The sequence below is a fragment of the Brassica napus genome, chromosome A7 (genome assembly GCF_020379485.1).
Source record: "Brassica napus cultivar Da-Ae chromosome A7, Da-Ae, whole genome shotgun sequence".
In the NCBI taxonomy this organism is placed as follows: Eukaryota; Viridiplantae; Streptophyta; class Magnoliopsida; order Brassicales; family Brassicaceae; genus Brassica; species Brassica napus.
The window spans coordinates 24,255,989-24,283,101 of record NC_063440.1 but is presented as its reverse complement, the minus strand read 5'-3'; the positions used below and the strand labels follow the sequence as shown (position 1 = coordinate 24,283,101).

At 38.5% G+C, this 27,113-nt stretch overlaps 8 protein-coding genes across 11 annotated transcripts; 4 read left to right on the top strand and 4 right to left on the bottom strand.

The window, feature by feature from the left end:
- Nucleotides 1-197: 197 nt before the first annotated feature.
- LOC106429558 (zinc finger MYND domain-containing protein 15) lies at nucleotides 198-3,237 on the bottom strand. Of its 2 annotated transcripts, none has more exons than XM_013870305.3 (10): nucleotides 2,815-3,178; nucleotides 2,595-2,708; nucleotides 2,347-2,518; nucleotides 2,166-2,266; nucleotides 1,985-2,072; nucleotides 1,677-1,785; nucleotides 1,372-1,546; nucleotides 1,198-1,272; nucleotides 931-1,044; nucleotides 198-544 (listed from the first exon to the last, which is right to left on the bottom strand). In XM_013870305.3, the coding sequence occupies exons 1-10, from the start codon at nucleotides 2,914-2,916 to the stop codon at nucleotides 452-454; spliced, it is 1,143 nt and encodes a 380-aa protein (XP_013725759.1). In that variant the 5' UTR covers nucleotides 2,917-3,178; the 3' UTR covers nucleotides 198-451. The 2 variants fall into 2 exon arrangements, with proteins under 2 accessions (XP_013725759.1, XP_022544872.1); XM_022689151.2 differs by lacking the exon at nucleotides 198-544 and adding an exon at nucleotides 603-811 and having other exon boundaries at nucleotides 2,815-3,237.
- A 1,009-nt stretch (nucleotides 3,238-4,246) lies between these two features.
- LOC106429519 (formin-like protein 8) lies at nucleotides 4,247-7,206 on the top strand. Its single transcript, XM_013870274.3, has one exon. The coding sequence runs from the start codon at nucleotides 4,682-4,684 to the stop codon at nucleotides 7,091-7,093; it is 2,412 nt and encodes an 803-aa protein (XP_013725728.2). The 5' UTR covers nucleotides 4,247-4,681; the 3' UTR covers nucleotides 7,094-7,206.
- Nucleotides 7,207-7,446: 240 nt separating this feature from the next.
- Nucleotides 7,447-10,478, top strand: LOC106429548 (putative L-type lectin-domain containing receptor kinase V.2). The gene is made up of 2 exons (XM_013870297.3): nucleotides 7,447-9,820; nucleotides 9,917-10,478. Exons 1-2 carry the CDS (start codon nucleotides 8,344-8,346, stop codon nucleotides 10,399-10,401), a joined length of 1,962 nt encoding a protein of 653 aa, XP_013725751.1. The 5' UTR covers nucleotides 7,447-8,343; the 3' UTR covers nucleotides 10,402-10,478.
- On the bottom strand, nucleotides 10,470-11,553 carry LOC111199307. The gene is made up of 2 exons (XM_022689152.2): nucleotides 11,104-11,553; nucleotides 10,470-11,017 (listed from the first exon to the last, which is right to left on the bottom strand). The coding sequence occupies exons 1-2, from the start codon at nucleotides 11,385-11,387 to the stop codon at nucleotides 10,738-10,740; spliced, it is 564 nt and encodes a 187-aa protein (XP_022544873.1). The 5' UTR covers nucleotides 11,388-11,553; the 3' UTR covers nucleotides 10,470-10,737.
- Nucleotides 11,554-11,772: 219 nt separating this feature from the next.
- LOC106429562 (putative L-type lectin-domain containing receptor kinase V.1) lies at nucleotides 11,773-15,439 on the top strand. Its single transcript, XM_013870308.3, has 2 exons — nucleotides 11,773-13,895; nucleotides 13,974-15,439. Exons 1-2 carry the CDS (start codon nucleotides 12,386-12,388, stop codon nucleotides 14,453-14,455), a joined length of 1,992 nt encoding a protein of 663 aa, XP_013725762.1. The 5' UTR covers nucleotides 11,773-12,385; the 3' UTR covers nucleotides 14,456-15,439.
- A 315-nt stretch (nucleotides 15,440-15,754) lies between these two features.
- LOC106429563 (protein WVD2-like 7) lies at nucleotides 15,755-18,822 on the bottom strand. 2 transcript variants are annotated; one of them, XR_002653278.2, is made up of 9 exons: nucleotides 18,564-18,789; nucleotides 18,148-18,210; nucleotides 17,366-18,022; nucleotides 16,857-17,288; nucleotides 16,706-16,767; nucleotides 16,504-16,600; nucleotides 16,335-16,391; nucleotides 15,962-16,200; nucleotides 15,755-15,856 (listed from the first exon to the last, which is right to left on the bottom strand). XR_002653278.2 is itself a non-coding variant. In XM_013870309.3 (8 exons), exons 2-8 carry the CDS (start codon nucleotides 18,187-18,189, stop codon nucleotides 16,099-16,101), a joined length of 1,449 nt encoding a protein of 482 aa, XP_013725763.1. In that variant the 5' UTR covers nucleotides 18,190-18,210; nucleotides 18,564-18,822; the 3' UTR covers nucleotides 15,755-16,098. The 2 variants fall into 2 exon arrangements, 1 of the variants encoding a protein (XP_013725763.1); XM_013870309.3 differs by having other exon boundaries at nucleotides 15,755-16,200; nucleotides 18,564-18,822.
- A 366-nt stretch (nucleotides 18,823-19,188) lies between these two features.
- LOC106429561 (probable galacturonosyltransferase-like 9) lies at nucleotides 19,189-21,095 on the bottom strand. Of its 2 annotated transcripts, none has more exons than XM_013870307.3 (2): nucleotides 19,816-21,095; nucleotides 19,189-19,583 (listed from the first exon to the last, which is right to left on the bottom strand). In XM_013870307.3, the coding sequence occupies exon 1, from the start codon at nucleotides 20,977-20,979 to the stop codon at nucleotides 19,828-19,830; it is 1,152 nt and encodes a 383-aa protein (XP_013725761.1). In that variant the 5' UTR covers nucleotides 20,980-21,095; the 3' UTR covers nucleotides 19,189-19,583; nucleotides 19,816-19,827. The 2 variants fall into 2 exon arrangements, with proteins under 2 accessions (XP_013725761.1, XP_048592061.1); XM_048736104.1 differs by having other exon boundaries at nucleotides 19,189-19,580.
- A 214-nt stretch (nucleotides 21,096-21,309) lies between these two features.
- On the top strand, nucleotides 21,310-26,235 carry LOC106423509 (replication protein A 70 kDa DNA-binding subunit C-like). The gene is made up of 11 exons (XM_022720376.2): nucleotides 21,310-23,619; nucleotides 23,722-23,989; nucleotides 24,113-24,209; nucleotides 24,321-24,445; nucleotides 24,559-24,643; nucleotides 24,747-24,882; nucleotides 24,972-25,171; nucleotides 25,265-25,388; nucleotides 25,496-25,672; nucleotides 25,740-25,799; nucleotides 25,877-26,235. The coding sequence occupies exons 1-11, from the start codon at nucleotides 23,482-23,484 to the stop codon at nucleotides 26,054-26,056; spliced, it is 1,590 nt and encodes a 529-aa protein (XP_022576097.1). The 5' UTR covers nucleotides 21,310-23,481; the 3' UTR covers nucleotides 26,057-26,235.
- Nucleotides 26,236-27,113: the final 878 nt, after the last annotated feature.

Here is a 27,113-nt window from a genome sequence, read left to right as displayed (position 1 = left end):
TCTTCGCTTGCTCCCTTCTTCCACGTCAGCGTTACGTTCTGGCTGCTCCGAGTTTAGTTCCGGTTTAGTTTGATCTCCACAACTGGCCGGTTTAGTTCGATATTCATGTCCAATTGCTTCAAAAGTAGTATTTGCAAGTGTAGGAAGAATATTCCATATTAGCATAAAGATGCTTCTTCACTAATTTGACATATATATCTACTAAAACATAATGATTGCAAAAAAAAAATTAGTAGAAACATTACATGATGGGGAGAAGATAAATGTTCACCTAAGAATTAAATGACTACAATGATGGTATACAGATGCTGCTGTTCCTTATCCACATAAATAACCACAACTACCAAACAAAGCGTAATCATTGTACAGATAACAATCATTTCCTCCCAAAATGTAGACCACAACGCCTAAACTAGTGACGATGAGACGATCCATTGCTTTTTTGGAGAGTTTAGATTGCGAAGATGAAGCAGTTTGAGTAGCAAGGGATAAACAGAGAACTCTCTTCTACCATCATTGGCTGTCTGAATGGGTTTAACCCAATCTGCATTTCAAGGAGATACATTATTATTCTCATACTATATTGTTTCAAAACATATAAAAGCAAAACGTATTAGATTTTTTTCTTTTGTGCAAAGAAACATCAATTATCCAACACAGGTTGATTGGAGAATTGGACATTAGTGTGTACTTGGATCCAAATTGATTTGTAAGATCTGAGAAAAGAAGGAAGATGTCTTGTCCTCTTTCAACTTCATTATATGTGTCGACCCTCTATTCTTTTTATACAGTATTTTGATGAGACATATGCCTGCACCATACGGCAGGAATCATATCCTATCCCCCCCTTTCTATTAGTATGACGTCATCAACCCACATAACAAAAAAAACATAGATTTGAAAATAATAAAACCTAAAATGTAGACTTACAGGTAACGAGAGAGGTTGCCCTGTGATGGTTCTAATGCAACAAGCCGCAAGATGACAAGCTTCTTCACAGTAATCAGAAAACACAGCTGGGACTTTCATCTCTTTTATTAGTTCCTGAAGTGTTTATTTTCACACGTGACATAAACGAATGATTAAAGAAAGGATGTGGTCACTGTATATATAATATGTAAACAGTCATTGGTAAATGACGTAATCGTGGTAGATACTGAATGTGATTATCAGTTACTGGAAAAGTAGAAAACGTACAATAGTTGGCAACCAGCTCGGATATGCTGCGATGCCTGCGTTTGGAGCAATCACTATGTGAGGAGGAGGTGAATCCTGTCCAGACAAGGTGGTCAATCAGAAAACAAAACACAGTAAAGTGGAACTAGATTGTACATAACTGTTCTGTTTATACAGAAATAGAAAAAATGGTACCTTTGCTATGTCACTGTAACGATCATGATAAAACCCTCGATAAAGCTGTAACGACACAGCTGAAGACTCAGACGATTTGTTATTGTGTTTGAGAATTTGACTTGAACATTGACAACCACATTCTTCTTCTTCCATGCAAGGGGCATAGCCGCAGAGGGAGATTATCTCTCCATCCCTATTCAACAGGTGAAGATATAGATAACGATTCATCAGAATGGTGCCAACATATAAAACCAAAGAACTAGCTACGGCGTTTCAGTTGCAATCAAAGATATTATTGAGCTTTTGAATTGCTCACAACTCACATATGTTGTGGAACATCAGGTCCAACCAGTTGTAAACGAATGCGCAGACCAGGGAAGAGCGCTCGCAGCTCAGCAAAGACTCCAAGTTGGCCAAGCTCTTTCTGAGGGCCTTCAGAAGCTCAAACTATCAGCAAATCATATTTATCATAATGCATCCTTTGAAACATTTTGTATAATATTCCACATGCCAATATTAAGGTACTACACTACAACTACGGACATCTCCAAACAAAAACTGATTCATGAATCATACACAAGAACGAGAAAGAAGATAGCAACCTCAAAGAAAACGCAGTAGAATTACATACCAAGATAATGTATACGAAGTTCATCACTTATCCGGGGAGTCAAGTTTTCAATCCCAATGGCTTGGACTGCATGATATATTGTAAGTGGCTGAAACAACAAAAAGCTCTAAGAGTCAATAAATAGAAACACTCTCGTTAGACTAGCAAAACCGCATTAAATCACGTCAAGAAGATGTGTTACCCAGTGGAGAAGAAGAGCAACAGGAGAATCAAGAGGTATCTGTCTCCACTCGTAATAATCCTTCCAACTACATAGCTGGCTTGTTACTGGAGACAAAGGGCCTGCATGTGCGATGATGATCCCAAATAAAAATCAACTCTTCCAGTAAAACCATAACCAGAGGAGTAAAAATGAAGCGTACCACGGCATGGACAAGAAGAGCTTGGCAGATGCCAACCTTCATTTCTAAACCTATCATAAGCCGAGAAAGTAACAGAGGAGGAGCCACATTTGCACTCAAACATCCACATTCCAGCATGATGTAATCCCCTTTTGGTGAGGAAGGAGCACCTGCTCTCTTCCTTCTGACTAATCTAAGAAGGAATACAAAATGGTTCAAGAAATGAAAAAGGCATCAGCTTTCTTCATCTAATGCTCTATCAAGAAAACCTGGACTGTAGCTTCTTCTGTGAATGTAAATGGAAACTCGTTTAAAAGATCAACACGACGCATTTGCTCTTCTAGTCTCTCGCACTCTTCCTTGTGATACCTCCAATGCGAACTCTGCAAAACCAAAAACAAGATCTAGCTTTGAGTGATCAAATCACCAATTTCCCAAAACAGATTAGGTCGACGAAGAAGAAGAAGGGCTTAAGCAGTAAGCAAAAACCTGGTGAGAGACGGAGCAATACGCCACGGCGCCACAATTGCCACACCTCCTCGTCGGTCGGCCAACGCACCGCGTCGCGAAGCCACGCGCAGCACACTCCATCCGCCGCCGGCGAACGAAAATGATCAAATGAACAAAAACTCAAGGCCCATTTTTGTTTTAATCCCAAGGCCCATTTGTGCTGATTCGAAGGCCCATCAGGTTTTTTTTTTTGAAACATTACAATTCTCCTTTATTCGTAGTTTCATTTCATCACCTGATTACTGTACCCGATAGAGAGCTAGAATTTGAACTGAAGTCAGTCTTGAGCTGCAACGTCACCAGAATTACAAAAAAAGTTAAACGAGCTTCTTTTACCATATAACATTTTTATTGTAATTGTTTTGAATGGAGGTTGGAAACTTTTGACTTTTGAGAAATCTTTCTCGTCACTTCTTCAACTCTCTTGCCAACTCCTGTTCTACAACCAATAAAAACTAAGTGAGGTATTGTTCATACCATAAACAAATTTATATGATTTGTTACCTAACAATTCAAGTAATCGAACTCAATCATAAGTGATAAATACTTATCATTAGCATTTTGCATACCATACGAAGTACAAAAAAGAAAAAAGAAAAAAGAAAAAAGAAAAAAAGGCTTTTAGTCGAGAAGAATGGTAGAGTTGACCGGTTGACTTGACCAAAAAATGATTAATTACGTCATTTCACTAGTCTTCGTACTTTCCTTTTACGAGTAGGTTGCGCGTTTTACATTTAAGGTGAAACGACCGGCCATATTGTTATACTACTTTATCTTCCTGTTTTAATAAGAGACGTTTTTTTTTGTAACACAATAAGAGACGTTTAATAAACTCTAAAATGTTTTATTTCAGCGAGAAATATATTTTCCATATGTTTTGTGGTGTGAACCATACCTTTATCATAATCTTACTTGCATTACATTCCTTTTTCGATTCAACGATACCTTTTTTTCTTTTTGTTTAACACGTTTCTATCTTCTGTTTGATACGCGTTATATTTATATGATCAGCATTACTATCATTTTATTTGAACTTTGTTTTATCAATGGTGATCACCCACTACTACTGGATTGATTTCATTCCCTACTAGTTTGACCGATTGAGATTTGCATATATCAAGAGAAATATACACTATTTATAGTTTAGGCAACACCAGTATTCAGTTGACCAAAAAAAGACAAAACCATTGTTTACTGCGCAAAGTAAGTAATCTCTTGCTTTTTCTTTCAATAATGTCAAATTGTAAATTACCTAAAGTAATAAATGAATTACTTCTATTATTTTATACATAAAAGAAGAATAAATGCACTATTGGCAGAATGTGAATTCATTTAATTGCCATAGAAAACAGAGATTTTCTCCTTTGTGTCAATAATTCAGTTGACAAAAAAAAAAAAACTGAAATGTTTTGGCATGTAGTTAAGACTTCTTTGGCATCAAAAATATTTCTAGAACACACAAAATTAAATTACAAGAATTCAACACATAGCACTCCTTTTAGACAAAGTCAGCGATACACATCCAACCGCACCAGCTCCACAAGTCCACACACGGAAAAGGACTCTAATTACCAAACCACCCTTTACCATCAACTCCACCACTAAGGGTATTTCCGTCACTTAAACATATCATAAGACCAAACCCCCGGGAAAAAGAGGTTCGAAGAACAGATCAACTGCTCTCTGCTTCTAACTCCCCTCATTACCACCAAAACCCTCCAAAATTAAATTTAATAAACCTATCAAAAAATCGAATATTAACACTAAGCCCCTGAGATAAAATTAAACAAAGACGTTACGTTTTTCGCAATTTTATACGATCTCTCTGTACATGAGCTAATCGTTCATGGCTGCCATGTTACACCAGCCATGGCCGTTTCCTCTACAAGTAACCATACGTTTCCTCCTATGCGTCGTCGTTTTACCGTATCATTCCTTTTCACAATCAGATTCGCCTCAAAACATCGAGACTTTCTACCCAACCACCGAACTCTCCCCGGTTCCTCCGTCGATAAACCCTTCTACCCCCTCATCACCGCCGTCTAATCAATCATCGTCGTCAGATAGAGGAACGATCACGAAGGCCGTCCTCATAACGGCAGCAAGCACCGTAGTTCTCGCTGCAGTGTTCTTCTTCTTCCTCCATAAATGCGTTATCGCGCGGCGAAGGCGACGGAGAGAGAACAGAATCAACGTCCAGAACACTTTACCTCCGTATCCTCCGGCAACAACGACTGTGGCGGCGACGGAGACTTTGGCTAGAGAAGGTTTCACGCGGTTTGGAGGTGTGAAAGGTCTGATCCTCGACGAGAACGGTCTCGATGTGTTGTATTGGAGGAATCTGCAGAGCCAGAGGCAGAGAAGAAGCGGAAGCTTCCGGAAGGAGATCGTCGCCGGAGGAGAAGAAGGTGGTAGTGAAGAGAAAGAAGTGATTTATTACAAGAACAAGAAGAAGATGGAGCAGGTCACGGAGGTTCCTCTCCTCAGAGGAAGATCATCCACTTCTCACAGTATAATCCATAACGATTCCTACGAGTTGGAATCGCCGCCGCCACCACCACCACCGCCGTCAATTCCGGCGAAGAAAACTGTCCCAGCACCGTCGCCTCCGCCTAAGAAGGGTCCTTCGCCACCGCCACCACCAATTCCGGTGAATAAAACTGCACCACCACCGCCGCCTCCGCCGTCGCCACCGCCAACTCCGATGAAGAAAACTGCACCAGCACCGCCACCTCCGCCTCCGCGTCCTTCACCTTCGCCGCCACCACCTCCGCCGGTGAAAAAGGCGGCGGCTTTGTCGTCATCGGGATCAAGACCACCGCCGGCGCCGAGAGGAGCAAGCGGAGGAGAGAGCTCAAGAGGTGGTGGAAGTAGTCAGGTGAAGCTAAAGCCTCTACATTGGGATAAAGTGAACCCTGACTCCGATCACTCCATGGTGTGGGACAAGATCGATCGCGGCTCGTTCAGTTTCGACGGAGATCTAATGGAAGCTCTGTTCGGTTACGTCGCTGTCGGAAAGAAATCGCCAGAACACGACAAACAAAAGTCAAACTCCCCGACCAAAATATTCATCCTCGATCCGAGAAAGTCTCAGAACTCAGCGATCGTGCTCAAGTCCCTAGGCATGACGCGCGAGGAGCTCGTGGAAGCGCTCATCGAAGGACACGACTTCGCACCGGAGACGCTCGAGAGGCTAGCGAGAATAGCTCCGACGAAAGAAGAGCAATCAGCGATCCTCGAGTTCGACGGCGGCGACGCGGCGAAACTCGCAGACGCGGAAGCGTTCCTGTTTCATCTCCTCAAAGCGGTCCCAACCGCGTTCACGCGGCTAAACGCGTTTCTCTTCAGGGCGAATTATTATCCAGAGATCGCTCACCACGGCAGATCGCTCCAAACGCTGGATTTAGCGTGTAAAGAGCTGAGGTCTCGCGGTTTGTTCGTGAAGCTTTTGGAGGCGATTCTAAAAGCTGGTAACAGGATGAACGCGGGAACAGCGAGAGGAAACGCTCAGGCGTTTAATCTAACCGCGCTTTTGAAACTCTCGGACGTTAAGAGCGTTGATGGGAAGACGACTCTGCTTAACTTCGTGGTGGAGGAAGTGGTAAGATCGGAAGGAAAACGCTGCGTTTTGAATAGAAGGAGCAATAGCTTAACACGAAGCAACAGTAACAGAAGTAGTAGTAGCAGTAGTAGTAACAACGCTCCTCAAGCCATGTCTAAAGAAGAGCAAGAGAAAGAGTTCTTGAAGCTTGGTCTACCTATTGTCGGAGGACTAAGCTCTGAGTTTTCAAACGTGAAGAAAGCAGCAAGTGTAGATTACGAGACAGTTGTTGCAACTTGCTCGGCTCTTGCGGTTAGAGCGAAAGACGCGAGGAAGGTGATTGCACAGTGTGAAGGAGGGAGGTTTGTAGAGAAGATGATGACGTTTCTTGATTCAGTAGAGGAAGAAGTGAAGACGGCGAGAGAAGAAGAGAGGAAAGTAATGGAGCTTGTGAAGCGTACAACTGAGTATTATCAAGCAGGAGCTAGTGTTAAAGGAAAGAACCCTCTTCATCTGTTTGTTATTGTGAGAGATTTTCTAGCCATGGTTGATAAAGTATGCTTAGATATTATGAGGAATGTGCAGAGGAGGAAGGTAACTAGTTCTTCCGAGTCCACTTCCACGCAGAGGAATGCTGTGAAGTTTCCGGTTTTGCCTCCAAATTTCATGTCGGACAGGTCTAGGAGTGACTCCGGTGAATCGGATTCTGATATGTGAGAAGAGTTCATATTTGTTATTTGTAAATAATAGAATGATTGAGTTCTTGATTTTTATTCAAAGGTATTGAATTGTTGATAGATTTATATGATAAAGAATTTTGGTTTATGACATTTCCATGTTTTATGAACATGTCTTCTATAACCAAACATAGCTCTGATTTGTGAGTGTGAACTTCGCTTTTTATCCATCTTTGTTGAGTTTCTGAATTTTCTCAACTTGGATTATAAAATGGCTGAGCTGTAGAGGAAGTAAGAGTTGGTTTTGGTTATGAACAAATCCTAATATAATAGGCTTGTGCTTTTTAGTACTTTAGAGGTCGTAGGAGTTTAATGCTTTGGGTGAAGCAACTGAGTCTCATGGGGTCGGTAGTAACCTTTTTTCCTTAGTCACAGGTCTGCTTAGTCATGACGGAATCGCTTGTCTGAGTTGTCTCTGGTGAACGCTAACTAATGATCTTTTATGCTAAAAATTAAGATTGCAGAATGAATGAATGAGATAAGGTTTGTTTCTTTGTTTTCATTAACAGTAAGATATGTAGTCAGATATTGTTGACAAAATAAAAATGAACTAAAGAACTCATTTAAAACCCTTGTAACAAACAACTCTCATGATACAATAAGAAAAAGGTCATAAATCTGATCACTGAAAGCAAAATGAGATACAAAATATTGACTTGTTGATACATAATATGATAAAGAATCTTATGAACAAGTCTTCTTCAACTGGACTGAGTATATATTTCACCAAACATAACTCGGTTTGCTTATCTAATAAACAATACCGAATAGTGTGAACTTAGCTTTTATCTAAATTTATTAGCTTTCTGAATTTCCTTGAACTTTGGATTAAAGCTAACCTTTACAGAAAGTAAAAGTTGATTTTGGATATTGACAGAGCATAATAATAGTGTGTATGATTCTCGTTGTTGCCATTAATAATTCGGATAACAAAAAGGCTTGATATGTAGAGAACGTTGATGTTGATTCTGGGTATGAACAAAACATAAATACTGCTATTATAGTGTGTGTGACCACCACCTTTCACATCTTGTAATAGTTTTTGAGTAGAAAAAGCATATTTTTATAACCAAATAGTAACTTTACGAAACATCGCAACACTTTCTTTGCACTTTTTCTCAGTAGCAACGCGTAGGCAAGAACAAGCGCAAGTTTCACATGGATGCTTATAAAACACACACTAAAAGGAATCAACCATTACACAAACTTCAAACACAACTATAATCAATCATGTCTCTGCCTGTAGAGATGTTCTTGATGTTCTTGTTCTTCCTCTTCTTCTTCTCTATGGATACAGTTTCTCAAGGCTCAGACCCAACAGGTGGACAGTTTAGCTTCAACGGCTACTTATTCACCGACGGAGTTGCTGATCTAAACCCTGACGGATTATTCAAACTCATCACTTCAAAGACGCAAGGAGGAGCTGGTCAAGTTCTCTACCAGTTCCCACAAAAGTTCAAGAATTCACAAAACCACACCGTTTCATCTTTTTCCACCACTTTTGTCTTCGCCATCATGGCAACCCGCAAAACAGCCGCCGGTTGTGGACTCTCCTTCAACATCTCGTCAACAAAAGGCTTGAACTCTTCCGCAAGCAACCGCTCTGTTTCAGTTGGGTTCCATACCGCCAAAACCGACGGTAAAGATGTTAACGAGGTTGCTATCAATGTCAGCGGTTTAGATACATATAGAAACAACTCTGCTGGTTATTATAAAGATGATGGTAGTGGTTTTGTGGATATAGAGATTGCAAGTGGGGCGCTAATACAAGTATGGGTTGAGTATAACAACTCAGCTAAACAGCTTGATGTTACAATGCACTCTATCTATACATGTAAGCCCAAGACTCCTCTGCTTTCGTTGCGGAAAGATCTTTATCCTTATCTACTTGAGTACATGTATGTTGGCTTCACTTCAGTAGGCAGTCCAACTTCTTCTCACTACATTCTTGGATGGAACTTCAACAGCACAGGGCCAGTTTTACCTATAGCTCACTCTCGTCTCCCCAAACTTCCTGATGAAAAAGATCGGTCGTTGAGCCGCAAGATCTTGGCTATTAGTCTGAGTATTTCAGGGCTTACACTCATTATTGTATTGGTTTTTGGAGTTGTCTTCTACTTGAAGAGGAAGAAGTTCTTGGAAGTTATTGAAGACTGGGAAGTGCAGTTTGGTCCTCATAGATTCACTTATAAAGATCTCTTCATCGCCACCAAAGGTTTCAAGAACAGTGAGCTTCTTGGAAGAGGAGGTTTTGGAAAAGTCTTCAAAGGGATCTTACCATTGTCTAGCATACCGATCGCGGTGAAGAAGATTTCTCATGATTCAAAACAAGGAATGAGAGAGTTTTTGGCTGAGATTGCTACCATTGGAAGACTCAGACATCCAGATTTAGTTCGTCTTCTTGGCTACTGCAGACGCAAAGGAGAGCTTTACTTGGTCTATGACTTCATGCCTAAAGGGAGCCTTGATAGGTTTCTTTACCAACAACCAGATCAAGTTCTTGATTGGTCACAGAGATTTAAGATCATCAAAGATGTTGCCTCGGGGCTTTGCTATTTGCATCAGCAGTGGGTGCAAGTGATTATCCACAGAGATATTAAGCCAGCAAACATTCTTCTTGATGAAAATATGAACGCGAAGCTCGGTGATTTTGGACTTGCAAAGCTATGTGACCATGGGATTGATTCTCAATCCTCCAATGTCGCAGGTAAGTTAGCGTTTTTGTGAACATTTTAATATATCAATCAATCAGTCAAGTTCTTTGGACTTATTAAGGGTTTTGTGTTGTTACTTTGGACGCAAGGTACATTTGGATATATATCACCAGAGCTTTCAAGAACAGGAAAATCAAGCACAAGCTCTGATGTTTTCGCATTCGGAGTGTTCATGCTGGAGATAACTTGCGGAAGAAAACCCATAGAGCCACGAGGATCACCGAGCGAGATTGTTTTGACTGATTGGGTACTAGACCGTTGGGATAGTGGAGATATACTGCAGGTGGTAGATGAAAAGCTAGGGCACAAGTATCTTGAGGAACAAGTAACTTTAGTTTTGAAACTAGGATTGCTTTGTTCGCATCCAGTGGCAGCAACTAGACCAAGCATGTCAAGCGTAATGCAATTCTTAGACGGTGTAGCCACACTTCCTCATAACTTGCTTGAACTTGTGAATGCTCGAAAAATAGATGGAGGATTTGATGCTTTGGGCGAAGCAAAAGAGTCTCCAGGGGCCAGTAGTAACACTTTTTCTTCGGTCATGATGGAATCGTTCGTCTCTGGTGGACGCTAACTTATAATGATCTTATTTTTATGTTGCATACTTGCATAGTACGAGATTGTAGAATGAGAATGAAATAATGTTGTTTCCTTGTTTCCACTAAGTATTAGGTTACTTCCTTAACAAGAGACTTATAAAATTTGTGAAGCGTTTTCCGAACGCAAATCCTTGTGGAAAAAAATCGAAACTCTTGAGACATACTAACATAGAAGATGACCATGACGAGCATGTGTAGAGATTCTAACAATAATATAAATTGTTAATGAACATATAAACTCGTTTAAAATCCTTACTAAACACAACTTCTGTGAAAAATTGTCCGACTCATAAAGAAAAATCAAATCTCTGCTAACCCAAACGGCATGTAGGGTTGTTCCTAGACGCAATAATGGCCTTCATGTTAGAACCTGGATCGAACCTCAACGTCGTTTCATCACAATTGTAGCTGAAAACTCTTGTCGAATTTTCTATACAACGTGCAAGAAAAACACGAGACCCGAACCTCACTTCACTCTTTTCTTTGATATCTTTGATAATGTTTTGTCCAACCAAACCGCGGATATCTTTTTCAGAGACGGTAGCTGAAAACCTAAGTAGCTGAGGCGACTTGTGGTTGAGATATTCGTACCTAATAACGATTAGGTAATCAATTTTCTTTCTTAAATTGTGTATTATAAAGTAATTAAATAAAAAAAGTATTAGATAAACCCTGACCTTTGCGTGGACGAGGTAGCTAGGGTAAGATCCTTGTAAAACAAGGAAGCTTGAATGTCTCCTTGAGGACATTTGCTATCACCAAGAAGATAGTCAGGACGCCTTATCAATAAATCCCAATTTACCGTGAAATCCATAGAAGCTACTTCTATATTCGGCGCGTGAGATTCTGCTGATTTCACTACAAAAGCAATCATAGCAGCAATAAAAGCAAAAACCAAAAAAATAAGAATGCAGGAGCAGACGTCCTCTCCTCCTCTTCGACTACTTTGTGTGCTTGTCATTATGCACGATTGACTGATTGGAGAAGAAGATCGAGAAACTTTAGTTGTGATGATTGAGATAATAATGAATGTTCTCTATATATATATATATATATATATACAGCCACGCACACACGAGATTTGTTGCAATCCTAATTAGGATTTTGATTATAAATAATCATAAAAATAAGATACTTTTATTTTGAAGAATCACGTGGATATTAGTGGGCTTAGACCGGTAATTGAAATCCTAAGCCAATATATATATTTCTTTTAATGAATGTTAAATTAATTCAAGAATTTTTTTTTTTTACAATGACTGCAACATAAGTTGAGTGTTTAGAGTGTTTCTTAAGGAATTGGATAAAGAAATAAAATGTTATCTAAATGAAAACCATGTTTCCATGGTTTTGTTGTGCTTGCTGATTCCCATAGAAGGCAAACTGGATATGCCGATATTACTGAATACTTACATTACAATTATGAAAAATTTCCGAGAGATTTGTCCGCCTCCAGCTCCGTTGACCTTTACAGAATCATTTGTCTCTCATTGTCTTAAAAAAAATATAAACTAAGCACATATGGTAACTTGAAATCATCTCTAGGTTCCACAATTTTAGATTGGACTGCAAAAACCTAGCAACGGCTTCTATCTACATTTTTATTTTATTTTTGTGGATTTTACTTTTAGTACATTCTTGTTGATTGATTGTGAGTATTGGTTGATTGTCATAACTTTGTAATCTTTCACTACTTTGTATTAAACAGAGCCACTCAATTCTTAAGAAAGCGATTCAATGAAAATTCACGAGACCTGACTTTGACTTTTGTGTAAGAATGAAAAACTATATAATTCACATAAACTAATTAGTACTGCTTTAATAATAGTTTAATAGCACGTAGTACATTCTAGGATTAGATCATCTGGCCATTGAATTCTTCTTATTGATCAATTATCTTCGTTGACTTTCTCCCTAAAGTCTCTTCTTTCTTATCATGAACATAATTCCCTAAAGATTATGATGTTCTTGTTGTGTTTGCAGCTGTTGTTCTTCCCCAAGAACGTAGTATCAGACCCAAATGGTGGACAGTTCAACTTCAACGGCTTCCTATACGCTGCAGGATCAGCCCATCTAAAAAGCAATGGCCTCTTCAGGCTTACCAACACTACCGCACAAACAGCTGGTCAAGTCTTCTACAACTACCCACTGAGGTTCAAGGATTCTCCAAACGGTACCGTCTTCTCCTTCTCCACCACTTTCATCTTTGCCATAGCTTCACATTATGGAGCTGACAATGGCCATGGACTAGCCTTTGTCCTTTCTCCCATTAGAGGTTTATCAAACGTTGATCCCACACAGTATCTAGGACTCTTCAACTCAACCAACATGGGAGATCCATCAAATCACATAGTAGCTGTTGAGCTTGACACGGTCCAAACCGCTGAGTTTAATGACATTGATTCTAACCATGTTGGTATTGACATAAACAGCGTGATCTCAGAGGTAGCTTCTTCAGCAGGCTATTTCAATGATGATGGTACGTTCGTGAATCTCTTCCTCTCCAGTGGAGACCCTATGCAGGTTTGGATTGAGTATGACAGCAAACAGAAGCAGCTTAACGTCACACTTCATCCTCTTGATGTCTCTAAGCCAAAGCTCCCACTCCTTTCTCTGGAGAAAGATCTTTCTCCTTATTTACTTGAGTGTATGTACGTTGGATTCTCTTCATCCACTGGTATAAGAACTGCTTCTCATTATATATTGGGGTGGACATTCAAGATGAATGGAACAGCTCCAGATATAGACACCACTCACCTTCCAGAGGTTCCTCGTTTTGATCAGCCAAGGGACCAGAGTGTAAAGGGGGTTATGGCTATTACTTTGAGCTTATCAGGCATCACTATGCTCATAGTCTTGGTTCTTGGCTTATGGCTTTTCTTGAAGAGGAAGAAGCTATTAGAAGTTATTGAGGACTGGGAAGTACAGTTTGGTCCTCATAGGTTTGCTTATAAAGATCTACACACTGCCACAAAGGGTTTTAAGGACACTGAGCTTCTCGGTAAAGGCGGGTTTGGGAAAGTCTTCAAGGGCACATTACCAGTTTCCAACATAGAGATTGCAGTGAAGATGGTTTCTCATGATTCAAGACAGGGAATGAGAGAGTTCATTGCTGAGATTGCAACCATTGGCCGGCTAAGACACTCTAACTTAGTTAGGCTTCTTGGATACTGTAGACGCAAAGGTGAACTCTACTTGGTGTATGATTGTATGCCCAAAGGAAGCCTTGATAAGTTTTTATACCACCAGCAGAATGGGAATCTTGATTGGTCAGAGAGGTTCAAGATCATTAAAGATGTAGCTTCTGGACTATGCTATTTGCATCAACAATGGATGCAGGTGATTATCCACAGGGATATTAAACCAGCCAACATCCTTCTTGATGGGAATATGAATGCAAAACTTGGTGACTTTGGTCTAGCTAAGCTTTGTGATCATGGGATTGATCCGCAGACATCTTATGTGGCAGGTAACTTCTTGTAATTTCTGCTTATTTTGTCTTGAAGAAAAGAATTTTCTCTCTCTCACAAATGTAGTTACTTGGAAGGTACGTTAGGGTATATCTCACCTGAGCTTTCAAGAACTGGAAAGGCAAGTACAAGCTCAGATGTATTCGCATTTGGAGTGGTGATGCTAGAGATTGCCTGCGGACGAAAACCGGTGTTGCCACGAGCATCGGAAAGCGAGATGGTGCTGACTGATTGGGTGCTAGAGTGTTGGGAGAATGGAGATATAATGCAGGTTGTTGATCAAAGGATTGGGCAGGAGTACATTGAGGAGCAAGTGGTACTTGTTCTCAAACTAGGCTTGCTATGTTCACATCCAGTAGCAGCCATCAGACCGAACATGTCCAGCGTCATTCAGTTCCTGGACAGTGTAGCTCAACTTCCTCATAACTTGCTTGAACTTATGTCAGCTCAAGAAATCAATAGAGGTGCTCAAGTCTCAGGTGAAGCAGCTGATTCTCCTGAGTCTAGTTCGGTCGCTTCCTTGACCTTCACTGAATCCTTTGTCTCCCATGGACGGTAAAAGATACAAACAAGAAATTGTGCTGTCCTTTATTGAACGGGGGCACGTGCCCCCGACTACTTTATAAAATTTATTCAACAATCAAGGGAACAATTCGCTTTTGTAGACTAGTTGGTAAAGAAGCCCCACCAATGACCTATTCTTCCAAGGTTCGATACCACTCATCTTATTAATTATTTTTTTGTTTTCTCCACTTTGTTGTACAGTTAATTTGCTGTTTGACACGTTTACAGTCTACTTTTACTGTATCTTTCTTTACAAGTTATAACTTATATGCAGCATTTTTCCTTCTTCTTCCTTTTGTTTATTTGTTTTCCATAGTTTGTATATTATATTATATTCATCTTTAGATTTCAAGTTTGGCGGCACATTTTAAGTATTTATAATAACAAACATTCACAACTGCTAGTAAATAAATAAAACCAATTAATATTAAATAATAAATTTTCTATTCATTTTTTATTTCATATTTTAGAGTTTATTTTATATAAATATGATGATAAAACAGTTTATTTACAATTTTGACATATTGTTATATATATATAAACTTCAAGATTAATTTTCTATACATTTTCAAATTATTTTTGTGTAACAGAATTATTGTGATTAATAACATTTGTGAAGAAGTGTAAGAATTCTTAAAGTTATTTTATAAAAAAGTTCATGTGTTCAAAAAGTTAGTGTAAATTACTTTCACAGATTATAGTTAGCTTACAATATTTTTAACATATGATTATTTAATTATACTATATATAAAAATAATTTAAAATATATTTATTAATGAGTAAAAGACTAGGATATCACTAAACCAAATTTTTGTTCCCAAAGTAGCACTCAAGGTTCAAAGTCACAAAAATAGGTTTCATTAAAGAGGTAAATATACACTTATACCCCTTGGGTTAATTAATCCAAACCTTAGGATTTAGAGTTAAAGGGTGGGGTTTTGGAATTAAGGTTTAAAATTTTATAAAAAATAAAAAATAAAAATTTTAAAAACAGTTTCAAAATGTATTTTTAAATTATAAAAAGAAAATTTAAAAAAAAAAATAAATTCAAAAAAAAAATTCAAAAAAAAATTTATAAAAATTTCGAATCTGAAAACATATAATCTGAAACTATAAAAAAAAAAAAAAATTTTATTTATTTATTTATTTATTTTTTTTTTATTTTATTTATTTTTGTTTGTTTATTTAATTTTAAACCAAGGGTATTAGGGATATTTTATCCTTTAATGAATGTCATTTTTGTGACTTTCTCCTTCTAGTGCTATTTTTGAGACATAAACTTCAAAAGGTGCTATTATTGACAATTGCCCTTTATTAATTATGTGCCCCGTCAAATATCCGGTCTGGATCCGCCACTGAGCATCTAACATCATTCTCACGTTTATATTCCAAGACTCTATACACATACATTAAACAAAAGACTTTTTGTAATACTTTCCTCACATAACTAATGGAAACTTGGTCACTTCTCTATATAACATTAACATCATTGACTCTTTACCTCTTGAGTGTTGCTTGAAATAAAGGAGATTTTCTATCCATTTTTTCCCTTTCCTTGCACCTTAGTCCATGGAACCCTCTAGGAAATAAGAAGAAACATTAATGCTCATCTGTTACAGAATAAGGTTTCTTGAAACATCATAAGACTTTGTCTGAAGAGCCTTTTGGGAGAGGTCCTCGCATGGATTTTGCTTTTGGATCAAGACTTTGCCTCCGAGTTTTGGCATTAGTTACTTCTGCCTGATTAGACAGACAGAAAAGGTCAATGATCATGGAGATTGTATATAAGCTGTGATGAAAAGCAGTACAGAAACCAGAAAGGTTCTCTTGTGAGAGGCTTAAAAACTGAAGAATCCCTTATGAGTGAGTAATACCTTTGGTTTCGCCGGTAAGCGTATCCTCTCTACACCTCTTGCTCCAGGCTTGGATAGCTGAATATGGAAAATAAATATTAGTAAAACTGCACAGTGTTAAACCATCACGTTGATATCTTAAAGGGAAAAAGAATGATACAGTTTGATTTGCTCATCAGACATATGTTACCTCCTGTTTCTCTGCTGTCCTGATGCTTTTCGGTACAAAAGATGAAGAGCAGTGAGAGTTAGAGCATTTTTTCTCCGTGCCATCTGATTTAGCAAGCCTGTTTCAGGACAAGAATACAAGGTGATGTGATTTTAGCACACACTAGATGATGATGATGCTTGAGCAAAAGCGGATTCAGTAAAAACATAAATTAAAGTTATACCTGCCATTATCTTTCAGACCAGTAGTAGCTAACTTGGAAACACTAGTTGCCTTTGCAGGAACCTGGTGTAAAACATTGGCAGCATTCATTGAGTTTTTAGTTAATAACCAGCAGAATCTCTAACAATTGATGAAATAGTAAACGACTATACCTGCTTCGGAGCTGTATCTTGAGATGGTTTCACTTGGTCAAAACTCTTCTGGAAAGTCTTAAAAGCGCGTCTCACGATTTCTTTATCTCCCATTCTCTCCATGATCAAGGACTTTCTGGTGGTAGCAAGAGCAGTAGGGTCGGAACTCGGTTGGTTCAGGTTGAGAGAAGTGTGTAACGTCTTTGGAGCGGTTTGTTTCTTTCTCGGTAAAGCCGAGACATTCTCCTTCTTTACTATAAAGCGAGAAGTAGACATTGAAGTGGTTGTTGATGCTGGTTTGGACACTCTTGGGGTTGAATACTTTGAGGCTTTTGAGACAGGTGAAGGTGATGCTGCTTTATTTGTTGTTGTTGTTGTTGCTTTGATCATGCTTTTCTCCTTGCTTAGTTGAGTTTTCCTACTAGCTACTGGCTTCTTGGTCACCTGATTAGGCTGTAAAACCAGGACACGTTCATTTGAAGCAAAAATGAGACATAACACCTAGTATAAGATAGCTTATGGTAATGTACCTTGGGAGAGGTTCTTGTATGGTTTGTTCTCACATTTGTATCCGTATTCTTGGTTAGATGTTGACCTTTTTTCTTCGTCTCCTTCAATGGTGTATCCTTTGAAGAAATATCTTCTTTTACTTCTTCCTCTATAAAAACAACCTCTTCTGGTTTCTCTTTATCCTCCATTTCCTCAACGCAAACAATCTCTTCAAGTTTCTCCATCTTCAGGGTACTCAGATCCTCCACAACCTCAACCTTTATAGTTTCTTCAAGAGGCTCATGGTTACATGTATCATTCTCTTCAGCAGCAATGCTGTTCACAATCCTGTCTTTTTCTGAAGTAGATTCGCCATCAGATCCATAACAAGCGCTAGACTCAATCATAACACTGTTTCTGTTTCCACTATTCTCAAGACTTTGCCTGAAAGATTGATTCCTCTCCAACTGTTTCTTCTCCTGCTCCAAGATGATCTCGGCGTTTCTCTCAGCGATCTTCTTGTAATGTGATTCGAAGTAGGCCTTCTTCTGAGCTACTGATCCTGGAGTTGCACATTTCTCCACTTCTTCCAAGTACTTGTTTGGAGAGAAGGAAGAGAATTTCTCCCATGAAAGTGAATCATTCTCAAACTTGCCAAAAGATACAGACACTTGCATTTCTTTATTTGCTTTCATTATCTGTTTTATCAATCAAAAAACAAGTTTATTGTAAACACCTAACTAGCCATGGTTAATCAACACAACCATACACATACAGATCATAGGACATTGACAAGTGATGTAGAGACACATGGGTTATTTACCTTATCTTCACCACTGGCAATAGCAACTTCCATATCCCCCATTTAATGCTCACCAGAAAGAATCTTTATCCACACAAAACCAAATAGACTCCATTACTTCAATACTTGGATTTGGGATTAACCAGTAATTCTAAACCGAGATTTAACATTTAACAGTTTCAGGTTTCACTGTACACTCTTATATACTCACATGAAGAGTGGTAACAAAGCAAATGAGAGAAAGAGGAAAAGCATCTGTCTTATTTACAATTCTTATCACCGAATTTTAAAGCCCTCTCGGTGAGCAAACTCGAATTCTACTAGAAATAACTCATGAGTAATTGAAAAGGCAAAGAAAGAGACAATCCCATTATTAATGATTGAAGATATGTAATTATTATTTGCAAATCCAAAAAGAGAGGATCTTATAAGCTTACCGGAAAGTGAAGATAACCCACCAAACATGATGATGAGAACAAAAAGTTGAAGAAAAAGAAGAAGAAGAGATTAGATCAGAGACAGTGTATGAGCAAATGAAGACAAGAGTCGTGGGACCTTTGTCGGAAAATAGTAAAGTAACAAGCGTTAGAAGCTAAGGCCGAATCAAAACGTTCCAAGTTAGTATTGTACTTTGTTACTACTATTAAGAGGAGACCAAAGAGATTATTAACTATTTTAACTGACTAGTTTTGAAACGACTTAAAGAATAGTGGATCAAAGTCAAAGAGACTATGTAGTAGTACAATCAAAATTTTCACATTCGTTTACTGTGCGATTACCACACGCAAGCAATTATAAATTTTTCATAACATATTATTACGATTTCTATAAATAGTTGTTCAGCCTATATATTTACATTGATTTATCATTTGACTCCATGGTTGCTTAGGCGTGAGGTGTTCGGATATATTCGGTTTTTGTCAATGTCATTTGATTTGAAATTTCGGATCTTGAAGATCTAATTAATATAGGTATTTGTAAATTTTAATTTTCGGTTTGATTTTTGATCGGTGTCTTCCGGTTACGAATCAGTTTGGTTTCTAAAATTTTTATATCTATAAATACTAAACCAAAACATTGGTTATAATTCAGTACGCTGAATAAGTACGCTGTACGCCTACCCCAGCCTAACCTACACCAGCCCAGTAACAGCCCAAATCATGCAGTTTAAGATGAGTCTTTTAGGGAAGTTTAATGGTGAAGTTTGACAAATGTTGACTGTATTATGGTGGTGAGACTAGACTTAAAGGTATGTACAGTCCCCATAAATTGTGTGCTCAGTTTGAAAACTTGCATGCCCGAGGAACCAAGCCTTTAATGCCAAAAAAGACCAGATTCAAATAATGTAACGCTTCTTCTCCAGTCTCCTTCATTTACTCCACTTTAGCTTCATCATCACGGACATTGAAGGCTTTCTCTTTACAACTCCTGAGATGCAAAGTCAAATCTGACATCTACTGCAACACACAAATCACAAGTGGGTTTATAACTCAACAGAGAATTTGAGATTTCTTATGCAAAGGTTTACAAAAAAACGAATCTAGTTCTCATCAATGGCTTACACAAACTCTATCTCACACTAATCAAGTTTGTACACAAAAACTAGCAACAATATGTTTCTCAACAACAATGTATTGCGATAACAAAAACTACAAAACGAAGTAAAACAATGTTGACTTAATGACTTACACACATACACTCTTACAAAAAGCTTGAATCTTCAGTTAACTCGGACAAAGAAGAGAACCCAAGAAAAGACTGATCTTTAGCTCTCTCAATCTTATGTTCATACAAATCATACGGCTCCCAAAGATGATCCAAAGGACACGGTCTCTTCTCATCAAGCCTAACCCAGGGCTTCCCTTTCCCGCTCCAATGCAACAAACTCACCGGTCCTTTATGCAAAGACCTACAGCTTCCTCGTACATTGTCCCCTCCCAAACCATGCTGGTTCCACCTGTGATCAATCGCTTCAACGTCCCCCGCGAATACCAAAAGAAAAGGAGGCAACGAACCCAAATCGTAGATTCTTCGTTTCTTCTGTATCTGCATCCAAGTTTCGATCTTTTCTCTATAGCTCCCTTCCCTCCACCTCACGAGATCCATCACCATCACACCCGTGTTGAAGTAGCAAGGCTTCCGACCCGAGAACGACCCGGGCAAACCCGGGTCGGACCAGAAACTCGAGGTGAAGTATTTAGTGAAGTTAGCGTGACAATACTCCGGAGCCCCGATGACTCTCGACCCGGTCAACGTCGTGTTCCAGAGCTTGGTGATATCGTCGACCACGATGATGTCCGAGTCGAGGTAGATGACCCGGTCGACGCACCGGTCGAGGATGTCTCCTAAGTAGTTCCGCGCGTAGTTCAACGGGCTCTCGAGGGCTTGCCTGATCGACGACGAGATGAGGTTGATCACCGTGTCTTCCCGAAAAATGTAGACTTTGAAGCTCAGCGACGGGAACGTCGACCGGACGAGTCGGCTCAGGACGCGCGGACTCGCCGGGTCGAACTCGGCGGCGATGAAGTGGAAGAAGACGTTCTCGGGACACGACGCGTGGCGGAGAACGGAGTGGACGGCTGCGATTGAGCCGCGGAGGTACTCCGAGTCGAGGGTCATGGCCACGTGGACGAGGGAAGGGTCGCAGGACGACACGAAGTTCTCTCTGTTCGACGATTGGGACGCGCACTCCTTGCCGTTTCGGTACTCCGGAGCTTCCACGAACTGTACGATGTCGAAACCGGCGATTCTTCCCGGAATGTTCCGTATTCCGACGGCGGACCGAGAGAGGAACACCAGAGAGACGACGAGGAACGGTAGAACCGCGGGTTTCATCGGAAAACGCAACCGCATTATCAGAAAACGCGTTTTTCTCGATGAATCTTTCTTCCTCTACTGAGTTAGCATTTTGTGAAGCTTTATGTAGATAATTACTACAAGAGTTCAAGAGCGTAGAGAGAGGGTAAGAAGAATGAGTTTAGAGAGACATCTGGCAACCACGCGGTTTGAAAGCGCGTGAAGAGAGTGATGTGGCTTAGTCGTTAAGAGAAAGCTTTAATCATCAATCTCCAACGTAATTACCTATTCAACTGATAGGACTAACTGTTGTTTAAGTTCTCGGTAATTAAAATGAGAAGATGAGTGTCTCTTAATTTAATTGTCTACGGGCGGGTGTACCGTAAGATTAAAAGATAAATGGTGGGTTTTGGAACTTGTGATAAGTCTGAGCCAGCTGTGAACAGCGACGGAACCAGCTGGAGTATTCATTCTCTAAGCGGAGATGAACGGTTGAGATTAAAAGTATCGACCAGTTCTTTGATTGGCTGATCTCACTCGCTTCCCAACTCAATTTCTCACGTGATCCGCACGCGCAGGCTCTGAGTAGTAAATTTCTTACAGTAAATGGATTGATTGGTTGGACAAAAAAAAATGGATTGGTGACCACAAAAATCATTCATTCTAAAGAATGTTTTAGGGGAGAAGAGGAAAACAAGATTTGTTGTTAGAACAACGAGTAACGAGCGTGTCTCACTACGAATATTCTGGTTCCGTAATGCCACTTAATAAATATTTTTTTGTCATTTTAGCAAAAAAAAAAATATTTTTTTGTCAACTTTGTGTGTGTCGCCACTTAATTTTTTCATTATCCAAATTTGTATATTCATTTTTTATGCTAAAGCAAAAATCCACTTTGAATTTGACGTGCTATGTACAATCTTTGTATTCCGAATATAATACGTTGCACAACTACTTTGGTATAAAACTGAAAATATTCTGTTTTATTTTGGGAAATTTGAACCAATAACCAACAAAAAAATTATATTTCACTAACTAACCATTTCCTTCCATCTCTCCTTCTTTTTCTTCCTATCTCTCTCTACTCTCTTACTACAAAACTAATATTTCTTCCAATATAGTTATTCAACAAATTAACCCTTTTATTTTCTGTGTGCGTGGAGGAAGATACTCTACATTATCTAGATGTTTAAATAACGGCGAGCCCAAAAAGATTGATTAAATTTAAGAAAGTAAACGTTTGTTGTGTGAATTAACTAATGTTAGGTTTCAACTGGTCCATGGGAAATGTTGTGGTTAACAAAGGAATAAAGAACCAAACCTTATATGATTATTTGAGTCCTTTATATTCACTATAAGCACTACTGTTGTCTGCCATGTACCCATTAAGAAACCAAAGGACTACAATAAGAGGAAGGGTTAAGATGGATGAAGGATTAAGAATGTGGTTTGGTACAAGATAGCAAATTTTAAACAGGAGTAATTGGAATAATTTTGCAATTTTAGCCTCAATGTTGCAGTACATGTAAAAACGTTTTTGGATGAATACAATCCCTTTCTTATTAAAAGAGAAACACTCTTAAAAATAAACCTTTAACCCATGTGTGATTTACAAGAGTGCCATTTCCTATGTGGCATTCTCTCATGCACTCTCACAAACTTTATAAAAAAACCCATTCTTTACTAGATTAATTACCAACATATGCCATTCCTAATATGCATTATAATATATGTTTACAACCCGAATTGATACATATGAAACTGGAAATTAAAGCACGCAGTAAATTGATTGTTTTGTAAAAGGCAACAAACTTATGAGGCGACTAATATTAAGGTAACGTAATTATGACCAATTTTGTTCACGTATGTTATCATTATATGAAATTAAACCTATTGTCTGCATGCACTTATATTGCAACGTTTGAAGAACAATTCCTATCACCCAAGTCAACATTTCTTGATCATTTATATGCAACATTTTATGAACAGCCTTTTACGCATTCAAATCGTATTAAGCTTAGGGAAGAATTTTATGAACATTTTATGATCATTCCTTATGAAAAGCCTTTTAAAAATAAAAGAATTTTATGAACATTTTCTTTATAAAGTAACGCATTCAAAAAAAAGGAAACAACATTCATAAGAAAGGAAACAAACTGATCACACGATTCCAAATTATTATACACGATAATTTGGTCAAATATTAAGTAAACACAATAATATTGTGTACATATAAAAGGAAACAACAATCAAATATATTAACTTAATTACCATAACCGATCGACGAATATTGTTGATTGATTTTGGCGTGACCTTCACGGAACTATTAGTGAACATAACATATAAACGCATCACGAAATAACCATATAAGGTAAGTCGTATATACGGGCTTAAAGAGTAGCATTAATGTTCGTATCGTGTATGCAACATTGCGTGATGAGTAAAAACCTATGCTCTGTTTTGATATAAATATTAGAGCAATTCGTATCCATCTCCTCACCATTACCTCTTTCTCTAAAGTCCTTAAGCACCCGATACAAGCAAACACAAAATACACAAATGGCAGGTTTTAACTCTGTTGCCGACTTGAAACCCTTTAAGACCATGTGGAGAGTGAAAGTGAGCATTGTGAGGCTGTGGAAGCAATACTCTGCTGCTGGAGGACTGACCATTGAAATGGTTATCATTGATTCCAATGTAAGTTTGAAACGATCTTATTAAGATCAAATAATTATATTTAGTTATTCTTTCACTAATATGAAATTATGTCTCACATGCATCGTTTATTTATTTGTATAGGGAGATAAGATCCATGCGACTGTGAAGAAAGAATTGGTTAACCAGTTCGATCACCAGCTTGAGCAGGGGAAAACTCTGACCCTCACTAATTTCTCTCTGAATCATTCGGTTGGCTCATACCGGACGACAAACCATCTATACAAGATCAGTTTGTTGGCCACAACGCGTGTGAGAAGTTGCGAGGCTTTGCCTGTAGGTTTAAATGGTTTTACACCCGTGAACTTCCAGGAAGTTCTCGATGGTAGTCTTAACCCCGACTTTCTAATTGGTGAGTCCAGTTCAATTATAATACGAGTTTGTCAACATATATTATGCTGAAACCTTGGAATGGTGAGGAGAATCATTAATATACGTGTTCATAATTTGATTTCAAAATCATATATGATGACAGATGTAATCGGACATGTTGTGGAAGTTAGCCATGTTGAGATGATTCACGTGAACGGAAAGGAAACCCAGAAGATTTCACTTGAGCTACGTGATCTTGCGTAAGGCACCCTTACTTTTATAAAGTGATGTTCATTTTTACATATATTTACATGTTATGTAAGTCAATAAATATTATATAACATCAAAGATTCAACTGTCTTGAATCGTAGGGATGTCCGTCTTCCTATGGTCTTGTGGGGAAACTTTGCTGATCAAGTCACGAACGCTATACAGTTGCGTGGTGAGGGTCGTCTGATCTTGGTGTTGAGATTCGGCAAGATTAAGGTTTGGAAAGGTAAAAATGAAGACGTGTCTACGGTTTCGTTAATATTATAATTTTAATATGCAAAATGATTTTTTGTTTGTTATCGATTATTTATTAAGCTTATTTGAATCGTCCCTTTGTAGAGGATCGTTCCGTTTCAAACGCTTACAATGTCTCTGACGTTCAGCTCAATCCAAACATGGCGGAGGTCGAAGCTTTTAGGGCAATGTAAGTTTCGTCGATCGTGGTTGTAATAGGGATGATACAATATTAGAAACAGAGCAGATTAAGGTTACGAATTGCACATATTTGATGTAACTTATAATTCTAGGTTACCAGCTGATGAACTTCAATTGGCTATTGTTGAACCAAAGCCATTAACTCTGGCTTCTGGTGTCTCTGTGAAAGATGATTTTTTCATTCACACTCCAAGAAAAACCATCGCTGAGATGATTGAATGTCGTCAGGTACTATTAATGTTAAATACGATTTTGATTTTAGTAGCACATGTTATAATTTTGCAAGAATTAAAAATTATACGATCCAATTTCTGTAGGTGGAGAAGTGTATTGTTATGTGCACCATTTCGGCCATTGAAACGGACATGGGGTGGTACTACTTAAGTTGTAAACCCTGTGACAAAAAAGTTATGTACATGCCCCCTCTTGTGGCTGGTGATCACGAAGATGATGACCTCCAAAAGTTTAAACTCTACTGCCCTAAGTGCAAGAGTTACGAACCTAAGCTCCTTCCAAGGTAATAAAAATAAGTCCCTTTATAACAGGCGATTAACGGTTTGGTTATTAGTTTTAAACTAATCGAACAATGTATTCTGTTCTTTTACAACAGGTACAAGTTGCATTTGGTTGTTCTTGACCATACTGGTAATTCCAAGTTCCTCCTATTTGACCATCTTGCTCTGCAATTGGTTAATCAACCTTGCATTGAGCTAACCGGTCCGATTACTGATGAGGTTATAGTTCTGTCCTCACTAAAAAATTTAATATAGTATTATTGTAAAAAGAAAACATTATGACATGTTCGCTTACATATTGTAAATTGCTTTATATGATGGTTTAGGTACAGGACCCGGATGTTCTACCTCTGGCTTTGCAAAACCTGATTGGTAAGACCTATTTGTTCAAGGTGGAAATTATGCGAGAAAACTTTGTGTACAAGCATGACACCTTCAAAGTGAACAAGATAATCACCAATCTCGCTATTATCAATGAGTTTGACACACCCAAGGCCCCAAAGGTATATTCTAGAAGGTTGTCAACTTATCATTAATTGTTTATATTAAACTTTTGTGCATTACAAACAGGAACCAAGCACGCAGATCAGTAGGGGCCATGAATATTCGATTGTCTCCGACGCACCAGAGGTCAGTATAAACAGTTCTTTAATTCACAAGGACTGTTATATGCTTAATACTAACTGCGTGCTCTCTGGTGTCCTCAGGGATCCTTAATGTTGTTGGAAGAAGGGTCGTCGCAGGAAGGCTTTCCGAGTGAGCTAACCCCTGCTAAGCGTCGAGGAGGACCTGCCGTGAATCTGGAGGAAGAGTTTGATCAGAACTCGGTTACAAAAACCGGCATCAGTACACGAGTCAAGAAGGAGAAGGTTGACAAAAGTGGCTAGGACTTGAAATATTAAGAAGATTTCTGAGAGGCTTTCGCTTTCGCTTGGTTTTATTAAACTTTTAGACATTTCAGTTTATGTTTTCTTTTCTTCTGGTTTTTCCATTTTTATATTATTATGCATCGGTTTTACCTTGCTGTATTACCGTTAAGTTTTAATAGAAAGCCTCTTTATTATTATGTGTCGGCCGTGGATCCTTTATGACGTTAGAAAATTAACCATGTGTTTCTTTATAAACCATATTAGCAAAAGAATCTATTGACCTAATTTCTTAAAGAAATAAAAGTTCAAGAAGCTTTGTATATTGGAATATTTACTTTGTTGTTACATGCTATACCAATAAATTGAACATGCAAAAAATACCTAAACGTGTGATTTAAGAGATTATATGTGTTTTGGAATAATAAATATGCGAAAATGCTTCCATCAACAAGCAAATATCAAATATTAGTAGGCAACCAAATATCAACATTCATAAAGATGTTTCTCCCGGAACATCAAATACGGAATACATAATATTTTTTCAAAGTTCCCCTTACTTTTATTCTTTATTAGTTATAAATAGTATAAACTGCGTAAGCCTTTTGAAGTAGTAACACTTCTTGCATACTTTAGCTAGGTTTTCTGGATCACACTTTGACTGCGGGTATAGGTTCACCATATTGGTAAAGTACCGCTGCTTCATAGGAACCGGAATTTCACTTAATGAGTTCTTTATTCTTTCCCAGCAATTATCGGAGACACGGCGTTCCTTCTTCCATTTGAGTTTGTCCAGATACTTTTTACCGGAATGAGTATGACCTTCTGCAAGCATTAACAAACCGTAAAGATACATACCAGTGGGGTTGTTTCCAGTGGCTGCTTTCCGTAGATGAATGAGTCCTATCTGGATATCTTTCTGGACGAAGAATTGAAGTACGCCCTCAATATAGTGGGCCTCAGTGTTGCCATTCTCTAGGCACCGTTCCTTGAGCCGTTCGTGCTCAGTCAACATTCGCTTTGGTGCCGCAACAAAGTAGGAAAGGCTGAGGTTTCTGTAATAGCCACTTGGATCTAC